This window comes from Vitis riparia, chromosome 3 (genome assembly GCF_004353265.1).
Source record: "Vitis riparia cultivar Riparia Gloire de Montpellier isolate 1030 chromosome 3, EGFV_Vit.rip_1.0, whole genome shotgun sequence".
NCBI classification, from domain to species: Eukaryota; Viridiplantae; Streptophyta; class Magnoliopsida; order Vitales; family Vitaceae; genus Vitis; species Vitis riparia.
The window spans coordinates 3134204-3157972 of NC_048433.1; the positions used below are offsets into that span (position 1 = coordinate 3134204).

Here is a 23769-nt window from a genome sequence, read left to right on the forward strand (position 1 = left end):
TGGATAAAAAAACAATTATCCCTTTTTTGAAAGCTCTTGACTCTTGAGCAACTTTAAATTAGGAGTATTAATTCAAAATTTTAATTTTCTTTTTTAGATTATTATTTAATATTAATAAGAAAAAAGATATCAATTGGGCTAATTTTATTTATATTCTTAAGTTTATTCTAAATAAATGTATAATTTTAATACCATAAAGTTATGTTTGGTTCCTAGAAAATAGGATGAAAAAAAAAATATTAAATTTTTTTTCTTATATTCATTTTTATTATAAAAAATGAAAAAAAAAGTTAAATATAATTAAAATTATTAAAATTTTATATATTTTTAAATTATCTAAATTCAAAGCCATATATAAAAATAATTTATCGATTTTAAATCTTTTATTTATTTATTTTCTATGTTTTCCATACCTCGTTTTTTTCTTCAAAATTTGTAGGAACAAAACAAAGCTCAAGTGTTTTATAATTTCTGATTTTAAATATATTTTAATGTTATCTAATATTCATTTTGAGAGGGATTTTGGTCACATTTTTCAACTATCACCTCTACTAATCACGTAGTCACACGTGGGCATCCACAACTACAAGTCTCGAGATCTCCCGATACGATAAAATGCACACGATAAGTTAGGTATTAATGAAACCCACGCAAAATCTCATATGACATGGACGTCTAATAAAATACCTATTAACTATTAAATATTCGCCACCCGAACAAATGCCAAGCATTGACCCGGGCGTTCCGATCTCTGCCAAGTGGACGGCTGAGATCTGACGTAGACTGCTCCCGTCTCTGCTTTCAACCTTGCACACAGCTTTTGCCCCTGGTTTTTATCAGAAACGCTTTTACCTTTAAAACGCGTCGTTTTATGGAAGACCGTCTTCGCAAATTCCGGATATTAATAATACAAAGAATAATTCTAGTTTTTAGATAAGATTATATTCTATATTTGATTTATTGATATTAATTATTTTAAATTCACAGGTATTATCTAATGGGAATCTAGAAATTTCAGTCAAAATATTCTTAAAAAAAAAAAAATTAATTAATTATTATAAAATGTGTGTCACGTTGTAGACTAGAATAATGAAGTGGATAAGGTCCAAATTTTAAAATGTTATTTTGAAATAAAATTGAAATTATTTAAAATAATCTCGACTTTGAAGTTGAATTCAAAGCAACCGATGACTGATAAAAAGGCTTTAATTTTTCAACTGAAATTTGGTGGGTTGTTGGATGGAATTTTAGATTTAGGTACTTTTTCTCTTTCTACTTTATATATATATATATTTAAAATAATAGTAAAAAAAAAAAAAAAAAACCTTGTATTTGAAAAAATTAAAAGAATTTAAAATTTTTTAAGAATATAAAATAAGTTCAATGAAACAAGACTTATTTTATCTGAATATGAACATAAAAGTACAATTGAGATACCAAAATTTGTCTATTGGGTAGAAAGAATGTTAGTCGGATATGAAAAATGTCACTATGATTTAAAGAATTTGACAAAATTTTATTAATAAAAAAAATGTAATTAAGATACAAAGAATATGGGAGTTACAAAAAATATAAAATTTTTTATTTGCATAAAAATAATATAACAAAGTATTAAGTATGAATGACATGTATAAAATAATAAATAAAGATAATATTATGCAACATAATATTTTTATTCATATATTTATAAAATAAAAAAAAATAAATAGAATAACAGTAATTTCGAAAAATGAGATGTTGAACTTGTTTATATTTTCCTCATCATAAAAAGAAATTTTTATTTGGCACACCCAATTTCAAAATTATAGAATTTATTTAAAATTTGATAAATATTTTAAAAAATATATTTAATTAAAAATCACAAAGTAATTCCTTTTAATACTTTCCAAAATTAATTAATTTTCAAAATTAAATTTTACAGTTCAAAATATATATATACAGAGTGGGAAAATGGGGAAATGGAGAAAGAGGGTAAAATGGGAAAAATAAAGACTGGATTGGGAAGGGGTAGGGGAGCCACAATAAAAAGACAAAGAGTCATTGAGTGAGGTTGGCGGTACTCCGCGTCAACCGTGCTTTTGGATTTTGTGTTTTCCGCCGAGCTACCTTTTTTTTCCTCTCTCTCTCTCTTCCCTCTCTCCTTCTCTTCTCTCTTGAGTCTTAACCAAAGTGCTTTTTTCTCTCCATTTCTCATTCTTCTTTCACCAACTTACTCTCCTAACTTTTCTCTTCCAAACCCTAGTGTCTTCACTCCAATTCTCTTACTTCCTCAGATCCACCATCGCTGCTACATTTTGGTTCAGATTTCCTCCGGTTGGTTTTTTTTTTTCCTCAGATCTCTGTTTGTTTTTTTTTTTTTTAATTTTTTTTTTACTATTTTGCCATTTCTTTTTATTTTGGATTTTCCTTTTCTGGGTTCGGTTTGTTTGTTTTAAATTGTTTCTTGAATGCCTTGTTTCGGTTACATTTTTTTTTTCTTTTAAGGAAAAAAATGATATTTTTGTTGGTTTGTGTTAATATTTTGAGGGGAAACTCGATGAATTGATGAAGCTTACTTGTCTTTTCCTGAGCATTCGCATTGGAAATATCGCTTTATTATCATTATTTCCTGCTGTTATTTATTATTACGATTATCTATTTATTATTATTACTATTATTATTATCATAATAATAATAATATTGCAATTAATGTATGTTTTATAATTCTTATATTTTCAGTGTTAATCTGTGCTCTATCTCAACATTTGGGATTAGATTATGTGTTGTGATCTTGTGAATGGAAAATCTGGGTATTTTCTTTGCCTTGTAAATGTGGGTTTCTTCCTCGTTCCTGTGATATAGCTTGTAAGTATTGTTGTAAATTTTGAGAAGCTCAAAACTTATTTGTTTATTTTTAATTTCCTGAGAACCTTTTCATTTTTTTTCTTTCTGTTCTGGGGTTTTTTTGGGTGTATTTTTTTTTTTGGATTAGTAGGTCACAGTGGGATCCTACTTGATTTGTACGGATGAGTTTTTGAATTTATTTATTTTTGTTGAAAATTAGAAAGAGTTTGTGGGGTTTATGATGGTTCTATGTCTTGTTGGCTGATTGCTCTTTCGATTGAGTGGAAGTGTCGTGTTTATGTAAATGCGCCATATAATATGCCTGTGTGCTTGTTCTAGGGTTCTTAGTGGCATACCCAGAAACTTTACATTCGCTTGTGGAAAAGATAACATGGATATGCGGGCAAATTTCAACCAAAATGGATTCATTTCTTAAATTCTCACCAGAAACATGCATCTTGAGCAGCTTTTCGAAGCTTTGCACTGACCTTGTGTTTAATGAAAAGATGCCTCAACTTCTGGTTCCTAAGCAATTCCCTTGGATCAAATATAAATTCCATTGATTTACACCAGGGATTGGTTAGAAAGAACCAGAAGCTTACAAATCTTTGCCAATTATTTAAGCGTTGGCTGTGTCTCAGCCCAGTTCAGTTTGAGTGCAGAATTTTCAGTTTGATAAGCTTGGTCCGCCACTTTTTGACAGTTAAGCGGTGTCTTCTAAAAGGAAAAGCCCAGATATTAATAAGAGATTGAAATCACTGCTTGAATGCTTTATTTCTATTATCTGATTTAAATTAAAATTGTTGATGATTATGTGTTGTGTAAGATGTGTTTACACTTGTAGGCTTCCACATAATTGTACATGCTTGAGAAGTTCAAAAAATAAATTGCTGAATGTGTAATTGCCTGTGGTTTTGCTTTATGAATTTAACGGATCTAGTGTTTCATTTATTCCCTTTGTTTTCATTTTTATTTTTCAATTTCAGGTTCTACTGCACTTTTGCAAAAGTTGGTTGTGCAGTCTCAGTTTTCAGTCAACATCTTTAAGTCTTCATTGGGTTCAGGATTCAATTATGGCCAGTGACACTGTTGTGAGCCTTCCTAATGGCAATGCCAATATACAGCCTGATCCACAGAGGACGTACCAAGTTGTTGTGGCTGCAACTCGAGATATGGGTATTGGTAAGGATGGGAAACTACCCTGGAGATTGCCTTCTGACATGAAAATTTTCAAGGACATTACTATGACTGTGTCAGATACGGTGAAAAAGAATGCAGTTATAATGGGTAGAAAAACATGGGAAAGTATTCCTCTTGAGCATCGGCCTCTGCCTGGCCGCCTAAATGTTGTTCTGACTCGTTCTGGAAGTTTTGATATTGCAACTGCAGAGAATGTTGTAATATGTGGAAGCATGGCTTCTGCTTTGGAACTATTAGCCGCATCTCCCTATTGTCTGTCCATTGAAAAAGTGTTTGTTATAGGAGGTGGCCAGATACTAAGGTGTGTACTTTGTTGATCATTGCTGTATTAAGGAGCTTTTTCGTTCTTTCAGTTGATTATCTTTTCAATACAGGGAAGCTCTCAATGCACCTGGATGTGATGCTATCCACATTACAGAAATTGAGACAAGCTTCGAATGTGACACTTTCATCCCTGCTATTGATTCCTTGGTATTTCAGCCTTGGTACTCATCCTTCCCATTGGTGGAAAACAATATTCGTTATTCTTTCATGACTTATGTTCGTGTGAGAAGTTCTGCAGACGAATCCCAAATCCAGAACAATGGTGACAGTGGGTTGGAATCCATTAAATTTGATATTAAGAAGTTCTCTTTCTTGCCCAAGATGATCTTTGAGAGGCATGAGGAATACATCTATCTGAGATTGGTTGAAGACATCATCTTAAATGGTGTTCAAAGGGATGATAGGACAGGGACTGGTACTTTATCAAAGTTTGGTTGCCAGGTACTGCTATTTTCAGATAATTGAGAGAGTTGGTCATGTTCCTCTTCTGAATGTATGTTTCCATTATATGGTTTTATATTCAACTATTGACCAGTGTAGTAATCAATTTTTATTCACAGATGCGGTTTAATCTACGAAAAATTTTTCCGCTTCTTACAACTAAGGTATATATTTTTCAAAATGAAGATTTCCTTTACAAATAATTGTATTAGTTTGTTCTGTGGGTATTTGCTTCTGTTTCTCAGAAGTTTGGTTTTATTTGATGCATTATGAGTGAAATTCAAGTGAAAAAGGAATATTTTTTATCAATTCATATGTTAGTTTACACATTTTTATTGTTTGCTTTGATAGAAAGTATTTTGGCGAGGGGTTGTTGAAGAACTACTGTGGTTCATCAGTGGCTCAACAAATGCTAAGGTATGAAATGTTATTGAGTATTATGGATTGTTTACTTCATTTCTCCTTCTTTCATATCTTTCATGGTATTACCAGAACAGACTTGACTTGGCTTTCTAGGTCTATTCCATTAAAATGAAAAATTCTTAATTACTTAAATTGTTGAAATAAGGACTTATTGTGACACTTCAATAGAACCAGTCTTAGAAATGTATGGAAATTTCAAGATCGAGGCTAAACCATAGTCTTAGAAATGTATGGAACTTTTAAGATTGAGACTAAGGAAAAGCCTTGAAAGATAACTTTATAAGCTTAAATTCACTGGACTTGCACATGAAGTGGAGGTTCTTATGTGGTTTTTAAGCATGCCTTGAACATCAATTGAGTGTATTGGAAAATAGTTTTGAGAGGCTATGAAAAAAATTTGAAAATAGTTTAAGATGCATATCAAGAAAATAGAAGGTAGTTTTAAGATATGTGTTGGATGGGTTCCTTGCAATGTATATTGGAGCCTGAGATAATTGTGGTCTCATGGAAAATTCTAGAGAGTAAACTTGCATGCTTGGGGATTTTGAAGGGGTTTCCTTCTTGATGATTAAGGGACAATATGGTCATGATATGAAGATGCTTGGTCAGATATGGGTATGATTTGTTGGTGATTGGTAAAATATTGCATGTTATGATATCCTGGATTTCTTTTCCTTTTTTTAGTGAATCAAGAAACAGTGTTAGGGTTAAAGCCCAGAACTGCTTGTTTGAATTCACTACATGTAACACCAAAAGCACTAAAGGAAGGTCACCTGTTGCAAATTTGTAAAGAACAAGGTACTCATATTATAAAATGTAGGTGATCCTTGCTGGTGGATTTTTGTAAGGGAAGCTTGTTAAATACACGGGGCCCTTTCCCCATATTTCACATAATAGGCATAGTGACAGAATAATGTATTCTGTTCTGTGAGACACATAGAAGACTATACATGAAATGAATTCACTTAGAAGCTGAGTTTATTTGGTTGTACATGTCAGGTCATTATCAGGATTTTAGAAGTGGTTTTAGGTCTTTATTGTAATTTTTTGTGATAACTCCAATCTTCTATTTTAAAGAATCCACTATAGAATATACTTTGTTGCATTCAATCATTCAAATGATAATGTGAGCTGAATGGAACCATTTCTTCTTTGTAAAGTGTCCAAATACCTTGGTCAAGATTCTCTTCTCTTCCATCCAGTATAGATGTGAAATTCAGATCTAAGTGTACATCATTCTAAAATGTTTGTATTGTTAACAGGTCCTACAGGAAAAGGGAATTCATATATGGGATGGCAATGCATCCAGGGACTACCTTGATAGGCAAGTGGTTGTCTATCCATATCTACTTTGCTAAACTGGTGTGTTTCATGCAATTCTTACTGATATATTCAATATTCTCTATTTCAGTATTGGCTTGGCAGACAGGGAAGAGGGTGACTTGGGACCCATATATGGGTTCCAGTGGAGGCACTTTGGTGCTAGGTTCGTGGATTTTATTCTTTGAAAGTTTATGTGGTGGACTCTATTTTTCTCGAGTAAGGATTCTGTTTTCTCAAGGTAGTTTTTCTCCAGTTTTAACCTATTGCTCATATATTTTACAGCTATATTGACATGCATGCTGACTATACTGGCCAAGGATTTGATCAGTTGTTAGATGTTATTAACAAGATCAAGAATAATCCGAATGATCGACGGATTATCCTCTCAGCTTGGAATCCTTCTGATCTCAAATTGATGGCACTTCCACCCTGCCATATGTTTGCACAGGTTGGTATTAAAGTGGCTTATTTATATTTCCTTTATCATTTGTGTCTTTGATTACATTTTTCCTTTTTCTTCTTGCAGTTCTATGTAAGCCATGGGGAGTTATCATGCCAAATGTACCAGCGATCTGCCGACATGGGTCTTGGTGTGCCGTTTAACATTGCATCTTATGCGCTCTTAACATGCATGATCGCTCATGTTTGTGGTATGCATTTGTGACAAATCCAGAAACCTAACCAGTTTTGTTCACATGCAAATTTGCTAGAACGTTTAAATATCTAGATAGATGGGTACATGTAGGCATCTGAAAATTTGATAACTGCAAATGTTTCTTTGATGACATTCTTGTGGTAATTAATAGCAACCTAGTAAGGATCCCTGTGCAGATATCTACACAAGTTTTTGGACCCCTGCATATGCAATTGATGACTCTATGTGCAGGCAGAGGGTCATATCTTTACTAAACAAGGCCATCACTCGTGATTACCACACATGATTATGTTACGCAAGTGTTAATTGTAACAATGGCCACACATGATTATCTTCTTCTTCTTCTTCTTCTTCTTTTCTATTTTTAATGTTCAGCTCATTGGTTTTTGATTATTTGTATTAAAGAAATGTCTTTAATTGTATTTTATCTTGTACAGACCTTGTTCCTGGTGATTTCATCCATGTTATTGGGGACTCTCATGTTTATCGGACTCATATCAGGCCTCTGCAGGAGCAGCTTCAGAAGCTTCCTAAACCTTTTCCAGTTAGTATTCTTGAATTGATTAGTTCTATTCCAAATTTTTTATTGGTTTTGTAAGGAGTATAATTCCTTTCTTCTTGTGTTTTTCACTCTTATTCTATCGTATTTTTCTCTCTATTTGAGTTGTTCCGTACATCCTCTTACTCGCACTTTAATGCAGATTTTGAAGATCAATCCACAGAAGAAGAACATTGATTCTTTTGTGGCAGCTGATTTCCAACTCATAGGTTATGATCCTCATCAGAAAATAGAGATGAAAATGGCGGTATAGAGCTCCAATCCATTAAAGAAAACATGGAGGCTCTTCCTCCCCTTTCAGGCTATATATGCTTGTAGTTTTGAGGCAAGTACATGTCTGCTTATATCTCCTATCAATTTCACATTCTAATCTAGATAAAGTCATGTGCTTAAGCGCTGCATGTCCCATGGCATGCATCTCTTCTGCCATAGCAACTCGAAACGTTGGTTTCCCCACTGTTAGTTTGTTACCCCTTTGGCAATGAGATTCGTGTGTGTGTGTGTGTGTTTTCCTTTCATACTCTTGTAGAAATTTATAATTTGGTGGGTGTATGTCATTGGGTGGTGTGGAGAATGATATCCCTTGCACATGCTAGGGTTTTCAGTGCATGATTTACCCACTTGGAGATTGATGTGGTAGGGATATAATTCTGTCTGAGAAAGTGATAGTCTCATAAAAAAATGGAATTTGAGATTTGTGGGTAGGATTGTGTTTGGATAGGATGGTATTATTTAATGCTAATAAGTACCTGAAATGAAGAAAATAGGTTAACAAATATCTTCAAAATCAGGCAAATCCGATTTAGGCACAAGGGTAATAGGTAAACGATTTGCTTCATGGTAGGTATTTCGATTCACAAACAAGTCAGAGTGCAACTTTGGTTTCTACTTGCCCAGAAAGGTATCAGCTATTACCAGTGATAAGAAAAGTTGCTCCCTTGCTGTGTTCTGTTTCGTTTCATGCTTTAGTCCCACATCGTTTCACACTACTGTCTATCTGCTTGAGGATTGGAACACACCATGTTAAATGCTGAGGAATTCTAGGTTATTTAGTTCGATTATCATCAGTTTTAATAGGTAATCTTGAATTTATTTTGTGCGATTAAAGCTCGCTGTTTTTAATGATGTTGCAGGCACGGCTAATGGAAGTTAATGTTGATAGTTATATACAAATAAAAAACTCCTAGAGTTGGATACACTTGAAGCTCTACATATGTAGTAACTGAGAATCCTTTAGTTCCTCTTACAAAATGTTGGTTCTAAGGTGATTTAGGATATATATTTATTTTCACTTTTTGGAATCTGTGTTGTTTTGTCTGTTATAATTGCTGTTTTCAGTCACTACAAATACCTTTCGAGCACTGTTGAGAAACAAATGGGAACCTGAGATGACCCAATTTTTCATCTTGAAGTGGTTATCTAGTTGGTGGAACTATTTCTATTTTGTTGCTTAAAAGAATTCCTTTGTAGCTTCATTTGTTTATTTCTTACACCATTATTTGCAAAATCATGAAAAACATTTTTGGGAAACAAATTTGATAGGGTTGCCAATTGGTGTATTAATCATATGGGTAGATTCTGGTTTCCTATCTTAGGCACTGAAACTATTAATTCTGAATATGCTGTGGTTTCAATGGCTTAAAATATCCATACCTGCCTTGGACTCATTCCAAGTTTTTTAAAAAAATTTAGAAGTCTTCTCATTCGTTTACTTTTATCCCAATACTATTGTACTTAGATAGGACGAGTAGGATAAAAAAACACTTTGTCTCATTCTCATCCCTTCTGATGGGCCAAAAGTTAGGAAGTGTTTTCCAAAACAGTTTGGAAATAGTTTTTGAAAATTGTTTTATAATATTTTGAAAATGTTTTTCAATATATTTTAAAACTAACTTTTATATGTGGTGTTTTATTTTTAATCATTATTTGTATTTGTATAATTATTTTTTTAAATTATAATTGGAAAACAAATAAAAATAGTTAAATTTGTTTTCTCAAAACATTATGTTTTTTGTTTTTAAGAAAATAAAATTGTTTTCTATTTTTTTTGTTGTCAAATGTGTATATGTTTTTTATTTTTCATTTTAGAGAATGAAAAACTATTACCAAACAAGAGCTTCATTTCTTATGGTTGCTTTTCAGTTGATAGTCCTATCTTTATTAAGGCATGCCAAATTGATTTCTTTAATATTAAGACCTCAAAAATTATTTGTTTTGATATTAATAGTATTTTATTGAAGTTTTTGTACCATTTGGACTTAAATTGCAAGGTCTTTAGCCTTTTCTCTCTCTTGAGGAAATAAATATCTTGAATGAATACACTACAAGATTTAGTGAGAGGAATACCCTTTGGGATGTTATCCTTAAAACCCAAAAGAAGTTAAGGGTGGAAAATGTTTTTAATGAAACTTAGGGTGCGTTTGGGAGTGATTTTAAAAAGTGTTTATAATATTTTTAATATTTGAATAATGAAAATTTTTAAATATTAAAAATATTAAAAATGCTTTCTAAAATCACTGCTAAACGAGCTATTAGTGAATTGTTTTAAGTTTAGAACTTGTTTTACAATGATTTTAGAAAGTGTTTATTTAAAAAGTGTTTTTAAAAATAAAATAAAATTAGTGTTTAATAAATTTTAAGAAACACTTTTAAAAGTTTAAATAATTACTTGAAGTTTTGGAAAATCTATTTTTTTGAAGAAACACTTAGCAAAGTAAGCCAAATCTTGTGGAAGTCACTCATACCTCACCCCTCTTAGGGAAGGCAGCAACAATAACTCTATGGGCTAGCTCTCCTGGGCTATTCTAATGAGTGCTTCTAAGTTGGTTCAAGTGAAGTGCTTTCATCCTTTGTTACAGCAAGTCTTCTAGTGAGACCTTTTTTCAAGCAAGTAAAAATGCCCAATTGGAGTCTTATGGTAAAGGTAAGCTTCTCTTGTTGAAAGCCCATCTAATCGAGTTGTAGTGTCATCTCCTATTTCTAAAGAATTGAAAGGAAGAGTCGAGAGGTGATTCTCTTAAAAATACATTAAATAGAAACAATATTAAATACACTCTTACAAAAGCAAATAACGAGTCCTTAAAACGGGAATAACACAAAAATTATTTATGACAACCAAACATGTGATCCAATGAGTTTAAGGGCATCCCCTTGCTAGTGAGGATGTTTGTAGACCCAAGCTAAAAGGGAAAAAAATTATTTATGGCAACCAAACATGTGATCCAATGATAAGGGCATCTCCTTGCTAGTAAGGATGTTTGTAGACCCAATGTAAAAGGGAAAAAAAATTATTTATGACAACCAAACATGTGATCCAATAGTTTTAAGGGCAACCCTTTGCTAGTGAGGATGTTTGTAGAGCCAGGGTAAAAGGGAAAGAAGGTTTGTCACTAAAGATAAAGAAGATGCTAATGGACATTGATGAAGTATAGGGGAGATAGTGAAAGCATGTGAGCAAGAGGGAGAAGTGTATTAAAGATAACAATATTTTTAGGATTCCTAATAAAAAAAGGTTATTAATCATATAAAATACATTGGAGTTAGGTTGAAATGGTGGGTATGGGATGATAAAAAAGTCAACTTCTAAAAGGAATTTTTAGGTATATCTGACACTTTTGGCTTTATTATTATTAGTAGGTTAGAATCATTTAAAATTGGGTATGGAGTATTTTTTGTAACTTATCTTGCTCCTAGATGAATGTGGGGAAGTTTGATCTTAATAGGAAGGGGTAGGTACAAGGACTTAACTTTCTGCCTGCCCTGCTATGCTATGAACCCACCCCCTTGACCTTTCCAATTCTAGTGACGGGTATCTATTCTTATCTCTTTTTACTATTTTTACTTTTTTTTTTTAAATTTATCCAAGAAAGAAAAAAATATCAAGTATACTAATTTTTATATAGTAAATTTAAAACCAGGAAAATAAATTTGAAATAGTGTATAAAAGTAATTTATTAATTTTAAACCTATGAAATAAGCTATCCTTAATTTGCAAAATTGGTAAGATTGTTTGATCGATTCTTCTCTTTCAAATGAAAGACTTGTTGTCTTGAATTAGTTCGAAAAATGGATTCGATGGATTCATCAAATTAATAGTAGCCTTCAATTGAATTTTAATAGATTAAAAACGAGATTAAAATATGATTAAAGACTCTAATTGGCTCATAAAAATGATAATAAGTAGACACTCATTGTCATATTTAACACAAGAACTAAAGAAAGGGATTTTACTTCAAATTTTCCTAGAGATATTATAACAAGAATAATGATACCAAAGAGAACAAAATCTTGTGATAAGACTTATTTTCCTACATAAAATTTATGTCAAGTTCTGTTACATAAATCTAAGGAGTGAGCTTCATGAAATAGATTGTATCTCCTCCAACCCACCTGCAGCAACTCACCGGATCATTTTTATTTCCACCTCTCCCCCCTTCTCTGGTTTCCCACTCTCATCTTTCTCCTTTTCCTCCTTATCACTAGCCCTGGCTGCTTCCAGCTCTGCCTCTCTAGCTTTAGCTGCATCACTTTCTTTCTTCTCCACAAGGAACCGAATTAGGCCTTCTAGGGTGATATCAGGCTCCTCACTCTTCATCAGTTGCTCACCCACTTCTGCAGGGGTTACCTTTGCTTCCAAGATCAAGTCTTCAACCTCTGGGAAAAGAGGGTGGTTTGTGATCTCAAGGTAGTTGGAGGCTAGCATTTTGAACCCACATGGGGTGCAGTAAGACATGTTGATATGCATATCCATGCGACCAGGGCGCAACAGAGCTGGGTCGAGCTTGTCTTTGTGGTTGGTTGTGAAGACTATGATCCGCTCATCTCCACAGCTTGACCACAGCCCATCTATGAAATTGAGCAGCCCTGATAGAGTCACCTAAAATTGATGGAAATGTGTGAGAATGGGTAGGTTGGGTTATGCCCTTTTAAGGCTAAAAGGTCCAAAAAGGCACTCCCACCACCCAGAACATTTTCTTTCTACCCAAAAGACACCAATCTGGGGTCATGTAAATCCTCAAAAGACCCCTTATAGAGTCAGTCACCTACCTAAAATTGATAGAAAATGTGTGAGAATGGGTAGCTCTCTCAATTCTCAGGTAGGGTGGGGTTTTGTGTTGAAAGCTAAAAGGCCCAAAAAGGCACTCCACCACCCACCCAGAACATTTTCTTTCTGCCCAAACAGACACGTTCAAGAAACCATACAAAATTGTTTGAAAGTGTTTCAGATTTTATTTTTAAATCAATTGAAAAGTCATTGATAGTTTCCTAATAGAATATATTCTTGTAACGGGTTTCCTATTATCATTTAAAAAAAAATGCTATTGTGAGATCTTATTTCTTGAATAGGTATCTTGGACAATTATTCAATCAAGTTCCTATATCGAATCTTCCTATATAAATAGAAAAAATATAGTAACAGATTTTGACTAAAAGAATGAGAGTCTCTTTTTGGATGTAATTGGGACTTTGGAATTTGAGGGTTTTAGGTTATAATCTCCTTCAACAATAATAGAAGTTCTTTGTTCTATCTAAGCTTACTAAGAGGGGGACCTCCTAAAAGGATCTACCAAATGAATCTGAGTTGTGCCAAAGGACCAAAACAGCCAGGCCAGTCATTAATGGAATTCCTTGTTGGCTCTCTCTAAAATACTCGTTTGGCTGTTTTCACCCGTGGCTGTAAATCATTGTATGCTTTGCTTGTTTTTATTCTTGTTCTCTTGTTTTCTTCACCCTATTATTATTCTTCTTGTAGTGGTTTTTGACAACAAACTGAAATCTCAAAGTTCAAAGTTCTCAGACATAATTAACAAATAAATTTGGGGATCTAAAAAGTTTTGTATGCAAGATTGATTGAAGAAAAGAAAGACAAGATGTACCTGGCTTGTTTGGTATCGATGAGGATTCATCATTCTGGCTTGAGCTAGTCTATCTTGCAATTCAAGGGAGCAATCAATATCCTCCACCACAAGTATGGATCGGTTTGCAGTAGAAATCAGCAATTTCCTGAGCTCAGAATTGCATCTAAGATCTGTGAGCTCCAAGTCATAGATATCAAAATTCAAATAATTAGCCATGGCTGCAATCAAGCTCGATTTCCCAGTACCAGGAGGCCCAAACAGCAAGTACCCCCTCTTCCAGGCCTTGCCAACTTTCCTGTAAAACCCTTTCCTCCTCACAAACCTCTCAAGATCATTCATTAAAGTCCTCTTGAGCTCCGAGTCCATCGCCAGTGTATCAAAAGTAGCCGGATGATCAAGCTTCACCGACTGCCATGGATCGCTGCTCCCTCCCTGCAACCTCTCAAACTTGAGAGTGTGGATTTTCAGGGTCTTGTTTGTTTCTTTCATGGCTTTGTATTTCTCCAGTACATATGGCAAGTAAGCCTCAAGCACCGTTTGCTTGTGCTTCTTGTGAAAGCTCAATTGAAAGAACTTGAGCTCTGACTTGGCCATGGAGTAATAATTGTCTGGATCATTGAAGTACCTGGTTGGAATGCTCCTTGAAATGAATGTCCATTTCAAGGAAACCCCATTGAAGGTATCGGCCACATCTTCATTCCGGTCCATGGTTACCGACATCTTGCTTTCCTTGTTGGGCAATGTGACTCGAAGCCTTTGAGCATTTGGGGAGATGACAGATCCCAGGTAGACCTCTGCTGCTCGGAAGAGTTGGTTGTGTCCAAACCCATCAAATTCCTCGATTACCAAGGTAAATTCGGAGGTGAATGAGCCTAAAAGGCCTCGAAATCTGGAGAAGAGGTAGTGTTGGAGCTCTGGGGGGATGAGGTCTCGGATGATTGAGCGAATCAACATGGCTGAACCAGCAAGGGAGGCCGCGGCCGAGATCATGGTTTTGGTGGAGGGCATTTGGAAGTTTTTGCGATCCATGGCCTTCACAGATTGATGGGTCTCAAAGTTTCTGATGGGGACTTTGGGATGGGTGTTAAAGGGGATTTAAGGAAGGTTTGGAGATGGGATCATGAGGTTATAGGGTTTGATTTCTAGGTCTTAAGGAGAAAAACATGGAGAGTTGGAAACGGTGATGCAGTGGGGGCAGTGGAAAGATGAGAGGAAAGGGCCCTTTAGCGCCTTGTTTTTTTGTGGAGACTTAGAAAAAATAGGCCAAAGGGTCTTTATTCTATGAATTTAAATATTTATTTATTTCCTCTTCTGACAACCTTTTTGTCATCCTTTGATTAGTTGGCTAGGAGTGGTTGAGTCTCTGAAGGCTCTTCACCCTTAACACAGGGCGTTTCAACGTTTCAAACACTACTACTCTCCACTCATTCTAAGTTGATAGTGAGGTGTTGGAAGATTTGGTAAGCATATAGGGCCCATCCCAGACTAAAGTTTTGGACTATTTTGCTGAATTCTCATCCTAACTCCTAACTTCTTTGTAGGTTCGAATGAAGTTCCTAAATCCATTGCCAACCTTTTGGAAAATTTTCTTCCATTGTCATTTTCAGCTTCTATTTATCATATCTTCAAGAAAACCAAAAAGTTAAAAAACCTTCAATGGGAGATGTTTGGCATTGCTTTCTTGCTAAGGGAAAATTATGCTAAAGTGGTAGATGAATGTGGCAATGGCAAGGCTACATATTGCATATTGCATAATCATTCCCAAATCCATAAATATTTATAGATAAAATCGCATTCTACTATTCATATATTTCTATTTACATGTTTTTCTTAAATCATATAAACCATTGGGAATATTATTTTCATATCCATAAATGTCAAATATAGTATTTTTTTTCCTTAACACTTTCACGTGTGTACAAGATATTTGTGTGTACGAGACCTGTATAAGTCTGCCTATTATGAAGATTTTTACTCTATTTTTCTTCTTTTACTTTTTTACATCATTAGAATTATCATTAGAGTCATCATTTATACACATGCATAAATGTTAAATATAATTTTTACACATTTACGAGACATTTGTATTAAATGTATAAAACATTTATATTAGTTATATAAGACATGCATAACCCCGTCAATTGTGATTATATTTGCGTGTTTTTATTGATATTAATAAAAATGTAAAAAATGACAAAAAATGTCTTGTACACTCGGTGTAATTTTCATATATATAGATATATATGTCAAAATGTGAAGAAAATATATTTAACATATGTGCATGCGTGTAAATAATTTTTTTAATAAACTGGTGTAGAAAAATATGAATACATGCCTTATATAGTTCTAATTTGATTAAATTTCAAAAATAAAAATAAAAAAAATCAAATTTAAGAATAATAATAATTAAACATTAAATTAATGAAAAAATAAATTAAAGATAATAATTGCAACTTGGAAAAAAAATTATATGAATATTAAATAATTTTGGGAAAGATTTTATTTATTATTTTTTGAAAAGGTTGTCAATTTTTAAAAATGTCTGTTGAATATTTTTAGATGATAAATTATTTATACATTCTTTAGAGCATTCGTCTACCACTTTAATATAATTGTTTGGACAATGCTAGTTAGGATTAGACGTTACGAAACTTCTTGCCAAGTTTCTTTTCTCACATTAATGAATGAAAATTGCTTCTTGTCTTCTCTCATCTTCGGTAGGCTCCATTAAGTCAATGCTGAGGAAAAAGTGTTGGTCCCATCGGAGAAACAATGAAAGCTACAATGTGTATATTGCTTGTTAGTGGTTATACACCAATTCAATCATATCTAACATGTAATTTTGGTGATGTACCAAACCTCTCCAAATTTAAACTAAAATGACCATTGATATTTAATTGATTTCAATATTTTTAATAATTTCTCTAAATATTTTTCATTTTGAATCTAAAGTTTAATTCGATTCATTAACTCGAATTGAACAAGTTTTTCATGGGTTTGAATTTACAGTATATAAGAGAAATCTACTATATAAATACGACCTATCAATACCAATCACTATTCCTATTTAAGAGAAATCTACTATTATATATGATATTAGAAACTTTTTTCCTTTGGGGTATGACATTGATCTCTCATGCTGACAGCAAGTCCCTATTGTGGAGCCAAACAAGCCTTGTGACTTAAAAATGCATTACTTAGTCCTTATTGGATGGTGATATCACACTTCATCCTTTCCTCTCACCGAAATTCTATCCTTTCCTCTCACTGAGCCTTCCCTGGTCGCTGCTTTCAAAGAAAGGTGGGTTGATTAAAGACGGGATCCAGTGGGCCATGATGATGTGGAAATCCGTGAAGCCAGGGCAGAGCAAAGCAGGGTCTAGTCTATTCCGTCCTTGTGAATTGTCTTTGAACCATCTTACATGGTACTGACATTTTGTGGACGTGGTTAGGCCCATCCCTATTGGTGGGAGGTTTATGAAGGAATAAATCATTGGACTGAGGAATGAAAGCTTGAAGACGAAGGGAATTCCTGCAGCTTTCCCACACCTTTTGATCATAACGTATACAAAAAGGTATCTTCCACTTTCCCACCAAGTCTCCCCTTATTCTGCCTAGGAGCATTGATTAATCAATTTAATCTAAGAGGAATGTCAGTCAATTAGGAGCTCAGATTTTCTGATTTGAATTGCCCTGAAGCTGCATTTATTGCATATTTAAAGGAGGCCCTGAAATTGGAACTGGAGGCTCTGAATCAAAGTAATGGATTTGGAATTGATTTTAAGTTCTATGAGTACCAAAAAGCTTAGCAAAGCATGTGTTTATCAAGACCTCTGAATGCTCTTGTTAAAGAAAAATACTTCTCAAGCACAAACATGAAAGGCATATGTGCCCATACCATAAGCATAAACCTTATAGATGAATATTCAAGCCTTCTTTGTCAAGGAAATGACCAGATTTAGGTACTGGCGTTTCTCTCTTGCCATGTAATCAATGACCTTCTTGGCAAATCTAGCAAAAAGATCATCACTGATCTCTTCTCCAAAGTGGCTTTTCAGAATGGGTTCTCCCCCTGCTCTTATGTTATTGGCAACAAACTCTCTCCCCTTGGGTACTTTTCAAACACTTTGTCATGGTTCATATTTGCATCCCAATCAACATTGAAACTTTGGAGTCTCTTGAGAGTAAATGATCCTTCTGCCTCTTATCACTTTTCTTACTTCCTCTACAGTAGGTGCATAGTATGGCAGATTGGAAGAGTCCAATTTCGCCTCTTGGATCAACCCCTGTACTTGATTGAATAAATTATTGGAGTTGCGCATAATCAACCTGAGAAGTTAGATGTGATGTTCCACATCGGATAGGGGAGAAAGTTCCTGACATTATATATGTAGAGGCTACTCTTAACCAAGTAGACGCGTTTTAAAGCCGTGAGGGCCTCTTTGGGTCCAAAGCGGACAATATTTACATGGTTGAGAGCGGGTTGTTATAAATGGTATCAGAATCGATCCTCGACCCTGGTGTGGGGGTTTGTTTAGCCCCGTAAAAGGTGTTTGTTTGTTTGACCCCGCAATCCCATGAGATACAACGAGGATGTTGTGTCTGCATGGGGGGAGGGGTGTTTGTGATGTTCCACATCGGACATCGGATTGAGGAGAAAGTTCCTGGCGCTATATATGTAGAGGCTCCTCTTAATCAAGTAGACACGTTTTAAAGCCGTGAGAGCCTCTTTGGGTCCAAAGCGAACAATATATACACGGTTGAGAACGGGTTGTTACATTAGATGCAAAGAAAAGTCTGTGTGGGAACTGGGAATCGGATGATATGTCAAGAAAGTTTGTTTGGGAACCGGGAATTGATGTAAAGGAAATTGTACAAGCAAAAAGCAATGAAAATTGACAACACAACTTTCTCCCTCTTGTTTGTTTCTAGAAAAGATGTGCTGATCTTGGGTGGGTTGTAGAATGGGATGGTCCCAGTACCTGTAAGACCATGTCATTAAGTGAGATGCCAACCAACTCCCAAATGCTGCAAGGGTCATTGCTCTAGATACTCCCCATGACTGTTAGGAGCATGCCACCTCCAGGGACAATTTCTTCTGCGCGGGACTCTAGAAACAATGTTAGGTCTCTTTCAAATTGCTCATAGTATGCTTTGAAGACACCAGGAGGGCTTGTCTTTGCTATGCATATATTTCCCTTGTTCATTACTTGACCCGTTTCCAGTTCTTTGGGAACCTGTTACGCCCAATATTCAACACATGGATTCAGTAAGCTCATCAGTAGGCTAAGACAGTTCTGGTGAAGTCACCCAAGAATACAAAGTATAAAAGGGATCGATGGCTGGCCTGAGACAGCCAGTGGAACTATAAGAAGAACGAACAAAATGCATGGTATTGTTAGGGAAGAGGCTCTTCAAATTGATGAATGATAGTTTTTCATTCATACTTTCATTGTTCATGTACAGAGTATATATAGAGGGTAATCACCATTCTAAGAATGGGAAATAATGATACAAGGAAAGAATGATATAAGGAAATAACAACTAATATCCTAATATCTCAACTTTCCTAATATCTCAATATTCTTAATATCTCAATATTCCTAGTATCTCAATATTCCTAATATATCAATATTCATAATATCTTAACTTTCCTAATATCTAAACACTAAATGATATAAGGAAATAATGATATAAGGAAAGCATTCCTAATATCTCAACAGAGGCTGCCATAGAAAGACCCAGGCGCCCCCACAATGAAACATGCCCCAAATCTTCCTCCCTTCTCCTTCTTCACCTCCTCATAAAAGCTTGGCAATGAGTTGAAAATGGTGTTGAAGTCATTTCCAGGAAGATCATTAAGGAACACCTGCAGTGCTGGTGGCGATTTAAGTGGGTGCAAGTGGTGGAGATAGCATCCAACATCTGAGAGACGACTATAAGTGTGTTCAGGAGAGCAGCCCAAGTCTGGCACCTTCAAACACCCTGGAAACATGTTGCAGTACACTTGATGTTTATCATCACATTATCCAACATATTTATCTTTTTTTTTTTTAATTAAATAATTCAATCAATTCTAATCACCTATTATTATGTTCTGTAAATCAAGATTTGAATATCTGAAATAACCTAAATAATTAAAATTTATTTGTTTAAATAATCCTAAAACTACAAATCTCAAAAATTGAAATGATTTATTAAATACCATCTCAAGCTATATGTGTGAATTTGAAAGATTAACATTTAGATTCAATACTCTAGAGAATTGGCCAACAATGCCGGAGACATTTAAAGTCTAAACCAAAGTTAAGATTTTAATATATTCAAATGGTCTAATATTTTATTTTCTTGAATTAAATATAAAATATTGGTTTTTATTGATATATTGGTAATTTGATTTTACAAATATTTTAAAAAATATCGATGAAGTGGAAATTGATAAAAAGTCATGAAAATATTGAGAAAAATTCTAAAAAATGATATAAAAAGTAATAATAGATATTTTGAAGTTGTTTTATTAAAAAAAATTGATATGTATGACATAATTTATCACATTCAATAATAATACTTAGAATTTTAATTCACATTTGATAGAAATTCATATAATTTGGATGTATTTAATGATATAAAATAAATGATGATATATATAAGTATTTTTTTAATTTTAATATATTGATAATTTTATTTATTGCTAAATTAAAAAATAGATTAAATTTCTTCAAGCGTTCTTTGTCAAGGATATGAACAAATTAAAGTAGTGGTATTTCTCTCTTACTATTGAATCAAGGGACAATTGTGTTTTGGACCTAGTTGAGCCTAAAAATTAAGTTTTGGTTTATATAAGTTCATTATTTAAGCCCAAAACCTAAATGAAGTGTGAAAATTGAGATGAAGGATATGAAGTATTTATTTTTCCAAAAATGACCTTTATTGACTATGAAAAAAAAAAGAGTAGAAAAACATTAGTTTAAATTTTATTCATTTTGTAAATCTCAATAAAATTTAATATAATTTAGTGATTTGAAAAAAAATACACAATTTTCCAAAAAAATAAAAATAAATCATTATTATTTAAAAATCAAACATCTTGGAAAATATATATATTTAAAATTATATATATAAAAAATAACTGAAAATATGTCAAATTTATTTTTTTGAAATGATATATTTTTAAAAAAATTAGTTTTCTAAAAATAATAAAATTTCAGAATAATTATTAAAAAAATAAAAAAATAAAAAAGTTTTTCAAATATTATGGTAGAAAATAGTTTTGAATGGTATATTGATTTTTTAAAAGGTATATTATTTTCTTCATATTTTATATTATTCAATCAATTATGTAATTTTTATAAGTCGAATCTTAATTTTTGGCCTCCAATAGACAATTACCCCTTGAATCAATTACCTTGTCCGTGAATCTAGCAAAGAGATCATCGATTATCTTACCTTGTCGGTAAATCTAGCAAAGGGATCATCAATAATCTCTTTTCCAAAGTGGCTTTTCAGAATGGGCTCTCCCGCTGCTCTCACGGTATTGGCAACAATTTCTCCTCGTGTACTTGTCATGGGTCATGTTTGCATCCCAATCAACACTGGAATTTTGGAGTCTCTTGAGAGTAAATGATCCTTCTGCCTCTATCGCCTTTCTAACTTCCTCTGCAGTAGGCGTATAGAGTGGCAGATTGAAAGAGTCCAATTTCGCCTCTTGGATCAACCCCTGTACTTGATTGAACAATCAACCTGAGAAATATACAGACAATGCAATACATGCAGAGAAAGTCTGTTTGGGAACTGGGAATTGAAGTAAAGAAAATTGAGAAAACAACTTTCTCCCTCTTGTTTGTTAATTCTAGAAAATATGGGGTGATCTTGGGTTGTTACGTACATGTAAGACCATGTCATTAAGTGTGATGCCAACCAACTCCCAAATGCAGCAAGGGTTATGGCTCTGGATTCTCCCCAAGATTTTTAGGACCATGCCAACCCCATGCAATCTTTTTCAAATTGCTCAAAGTATGCTTTGAAGACTCCAGGAGGGCTTGCCTTTGATAGGCATATATTCCCCTTTTTCAGTGCTTCACCTGTTTTGCTTCCCAACCCTTTAGAACCTGTCGTATATATGCAATGGGTGTGTTAAATTGCATTATGTTTATTACATCCAGGGCTTTGAAACACTGGGTCATTTTTTCTGGACGCACTGACCTGAGACAGCCAATGAAGACCACAAGAAGAATGAACAAAGTGCATTGAATTTCCAGGGAAGAGCCTGCCTTAGAAAGACCCGGGTGCACCAAAAATGAAACATTGCCCCAACTCACATCCACTCTCTTTTCCCATCTCTTTATAGAAGCTTGGCAATGACCTGAAAATGGTGTTGAAGTCATCTCCCTTATCATTATCCTACTTTTTTGTCATGCTTGTATCTAAATCTCTCAGGAAGAAAATTGCCTTTTGTGCTAGAAGTTCATGGAAGCTGCATCACAAATTGATACCAAACTGGTGATCTTCCTGAAATTTCTGATGAGCCATCCATCAAAACATTTTATTCATAAAAATGCAGCTAAATCTATATAAAAAATAAGAGAGGGATGAACACGGTTAACTGTCCCAACAGCTAAAGCCACATTTCAAATGAGCATCAAAGGAAAAAAAAAATGGAAAATATCTTGTTAAATCATTTGATACATGCCATTAGAAAATATGTCAATGATATGTACATATATTTTGTCCTTTTATACATGGATATGGCGTATGGAACTGCTGAATATTAAAGAGAGATTGAATTGTATGGAGGTTCGAAGTCATGACTGGTGTGCATTCTTTTCCTTCTTGGTGCATTTGTGTACGTAGGGCAGTGTAATGGCCGGCTCTCACTACTTTAAGAGAGATTGAAATAGTCTATGGAGGTCTAACGTGATTGAAATATTAAGTGTATAGTGTTTGAAACGTGTTACTAAACCTAAGATATCATAATTATCCTCAATAAATAGACATTTCTTATAGGATCAAAAAAACAAAATTTCCACATAGGGTAAGGATTCGTATGATATCATTTTTATCGTATGATTCAATCTATAGATATTATTCATTATAGACCTCATTAAATTCTTATAGATTTAAGATGCATGTTAAAAGAAGTCTACTTCCGTATTGATAAGTTGTTTCAAATTCCTATTTAGAATATATATATTTTTTTTTATAATGTGAAGATACGAGGAAAAGTGAGAGAGACACCTAATGAAGTAAAATGATTTATGATTTAGGGTGAGAATACAAAAAGACCCGTATCTAATTTTTATCTTTTGTAGCATTATTTATCATAATATAATGAAATATTCTATCACATTCGTAGTGTAAGTATGATCAGTTGAATCACATTAAAACCCTATGTGATAAGCGTATACTACTAACACACACCATAAAGGAGGCCAATGAAAATGGTATCTCTTGTACTGTGAGATGTTTGTATAGGCGGCAGTGGTCTCCTGACTTTTAGTGCTTTCAAGAGAAATATTCTAATAGAGTAAGGGGTTGATTTGCTGTTATTGGAGAAATGCCCTTTGAATACTCAAAAACTTTGAGAATGCACATGCCATTAAACCTTATATAGGCCGTGACTGGTTAAATTAATTGAGAGGAACTTCAACTCATGACCAGCAAGGATTCAATCCCTAGAATGCATATATAGTCAATCATGTTGCTTACTATGAAAGATGAATGGCTGCTTCTGAAGAAAATTTAAACCGCATAGGATCACATGTTGACATTTAAGCATGCATTGAACGGAAAAACGGAAACGTTCACCTTGGTTAATTCCGTGAAAGACCATTTCTTCCTCTTTTCTGGTGTTCTTGAAGCTCCTTCAGTGCTTGATGGTGCGAGAATTACGGGTTAATGAGCTCTTCCCTTCTACACCTAGATTCAGTCCAAAACGAGAGTGCGTGCTCTCTTTCAGCCCAAAGGAGGAAGGAGCAGGGAGCCATTACTTGCCAAAAAACACTCTTCCTTTTCTTTTATATATATATATATATATATAAATATAAATAAATATATTCATATATATATCACACACATTATTTGGACCACCACTTGACTTAATGGGCCAGTCAAGTGAATTAGGGTGAGCCCATAAAAAATCAAGCAACAATATGTGTCCAGTCCAG

At 33.8% G+C, this 23769-nt stretch overlaps 2 protein-coding genes and 1 pseudogene across 3 annotated transcripts; 1 reads left to right on the forward strand and 2 right to left on the reverse strand.

Moving 5' to 3' along the window:
* Positions 1-2063: 2063 nt before the first annotated feature.
* LOC117911438 (bifunctional dihydrofolate reductase-thymidylate synthase-like) lies at positions 2064-9221 on the forward strand. 2 transcript variants are annotated; one of them, XR_004650880.1, is made up of 12 exons: positions 2064-2313; positions 3810-4324; positions 4398-4788; positions 4908-4952; positions 5140-5205; positions 6474-6535; positions 6623-6697; positions 6817-6982; positions 7061-7184; positions 7627-7733; positions 7891-8073; positions 8882-9221. XR_004650880.1 is itself a non-coding variant. In XM_034825815.1 (11 exons), exons 2-11 carry the CDS (start codon positions 3897-3899, stop codon positions 7999-8001), a joined length of 1575 nt encoding a protein of 524 aa, XP_034681706.1. In that variant the 5' UTR covers positions 2064-2313; positions 3810-3896; the 3' UTR covers positions 8002-8266. The 2 variants fall into 2 exon arrangements, 1 of the variants encoding a protein (XP_034681706.1); XM_034825815.1 differs by lacking the exon at positions 8882-9221 and having other exon boundaries at positions 7891-8266.
* A 2717-nt stretch (positions 9222-11938) lies between these two features.
* LOC117911441 (AAA-ATPase At3g50940-like) lies at positions 11939-14846 on the reverse strand. Its single transcript, XM_034825819.1, has 2 exons — positions 13625-14846; positions 11939-12624 (listed from the first exon to the last, which is right to left on the reverse strand). The coding sequence occupies exons 1-2, from the start codon at positions 14633-14635 to the stop codon at positions 12148-12150; spliced, it is 1488 nt and encodes a 495-aa protein (XP_034681710.1). The 5' UTR covers positions 14636-14846; the 3' UTR covers positions 11939-12147.
* Positions 14847-17426: 2580 nt separating this feature from the next.
* Positions 17427-21172, reverse strand: LOC117911606 (annotated as a pseudogene).
* Positions 21173-23769: the final 2597 nt, after the last annotated feature.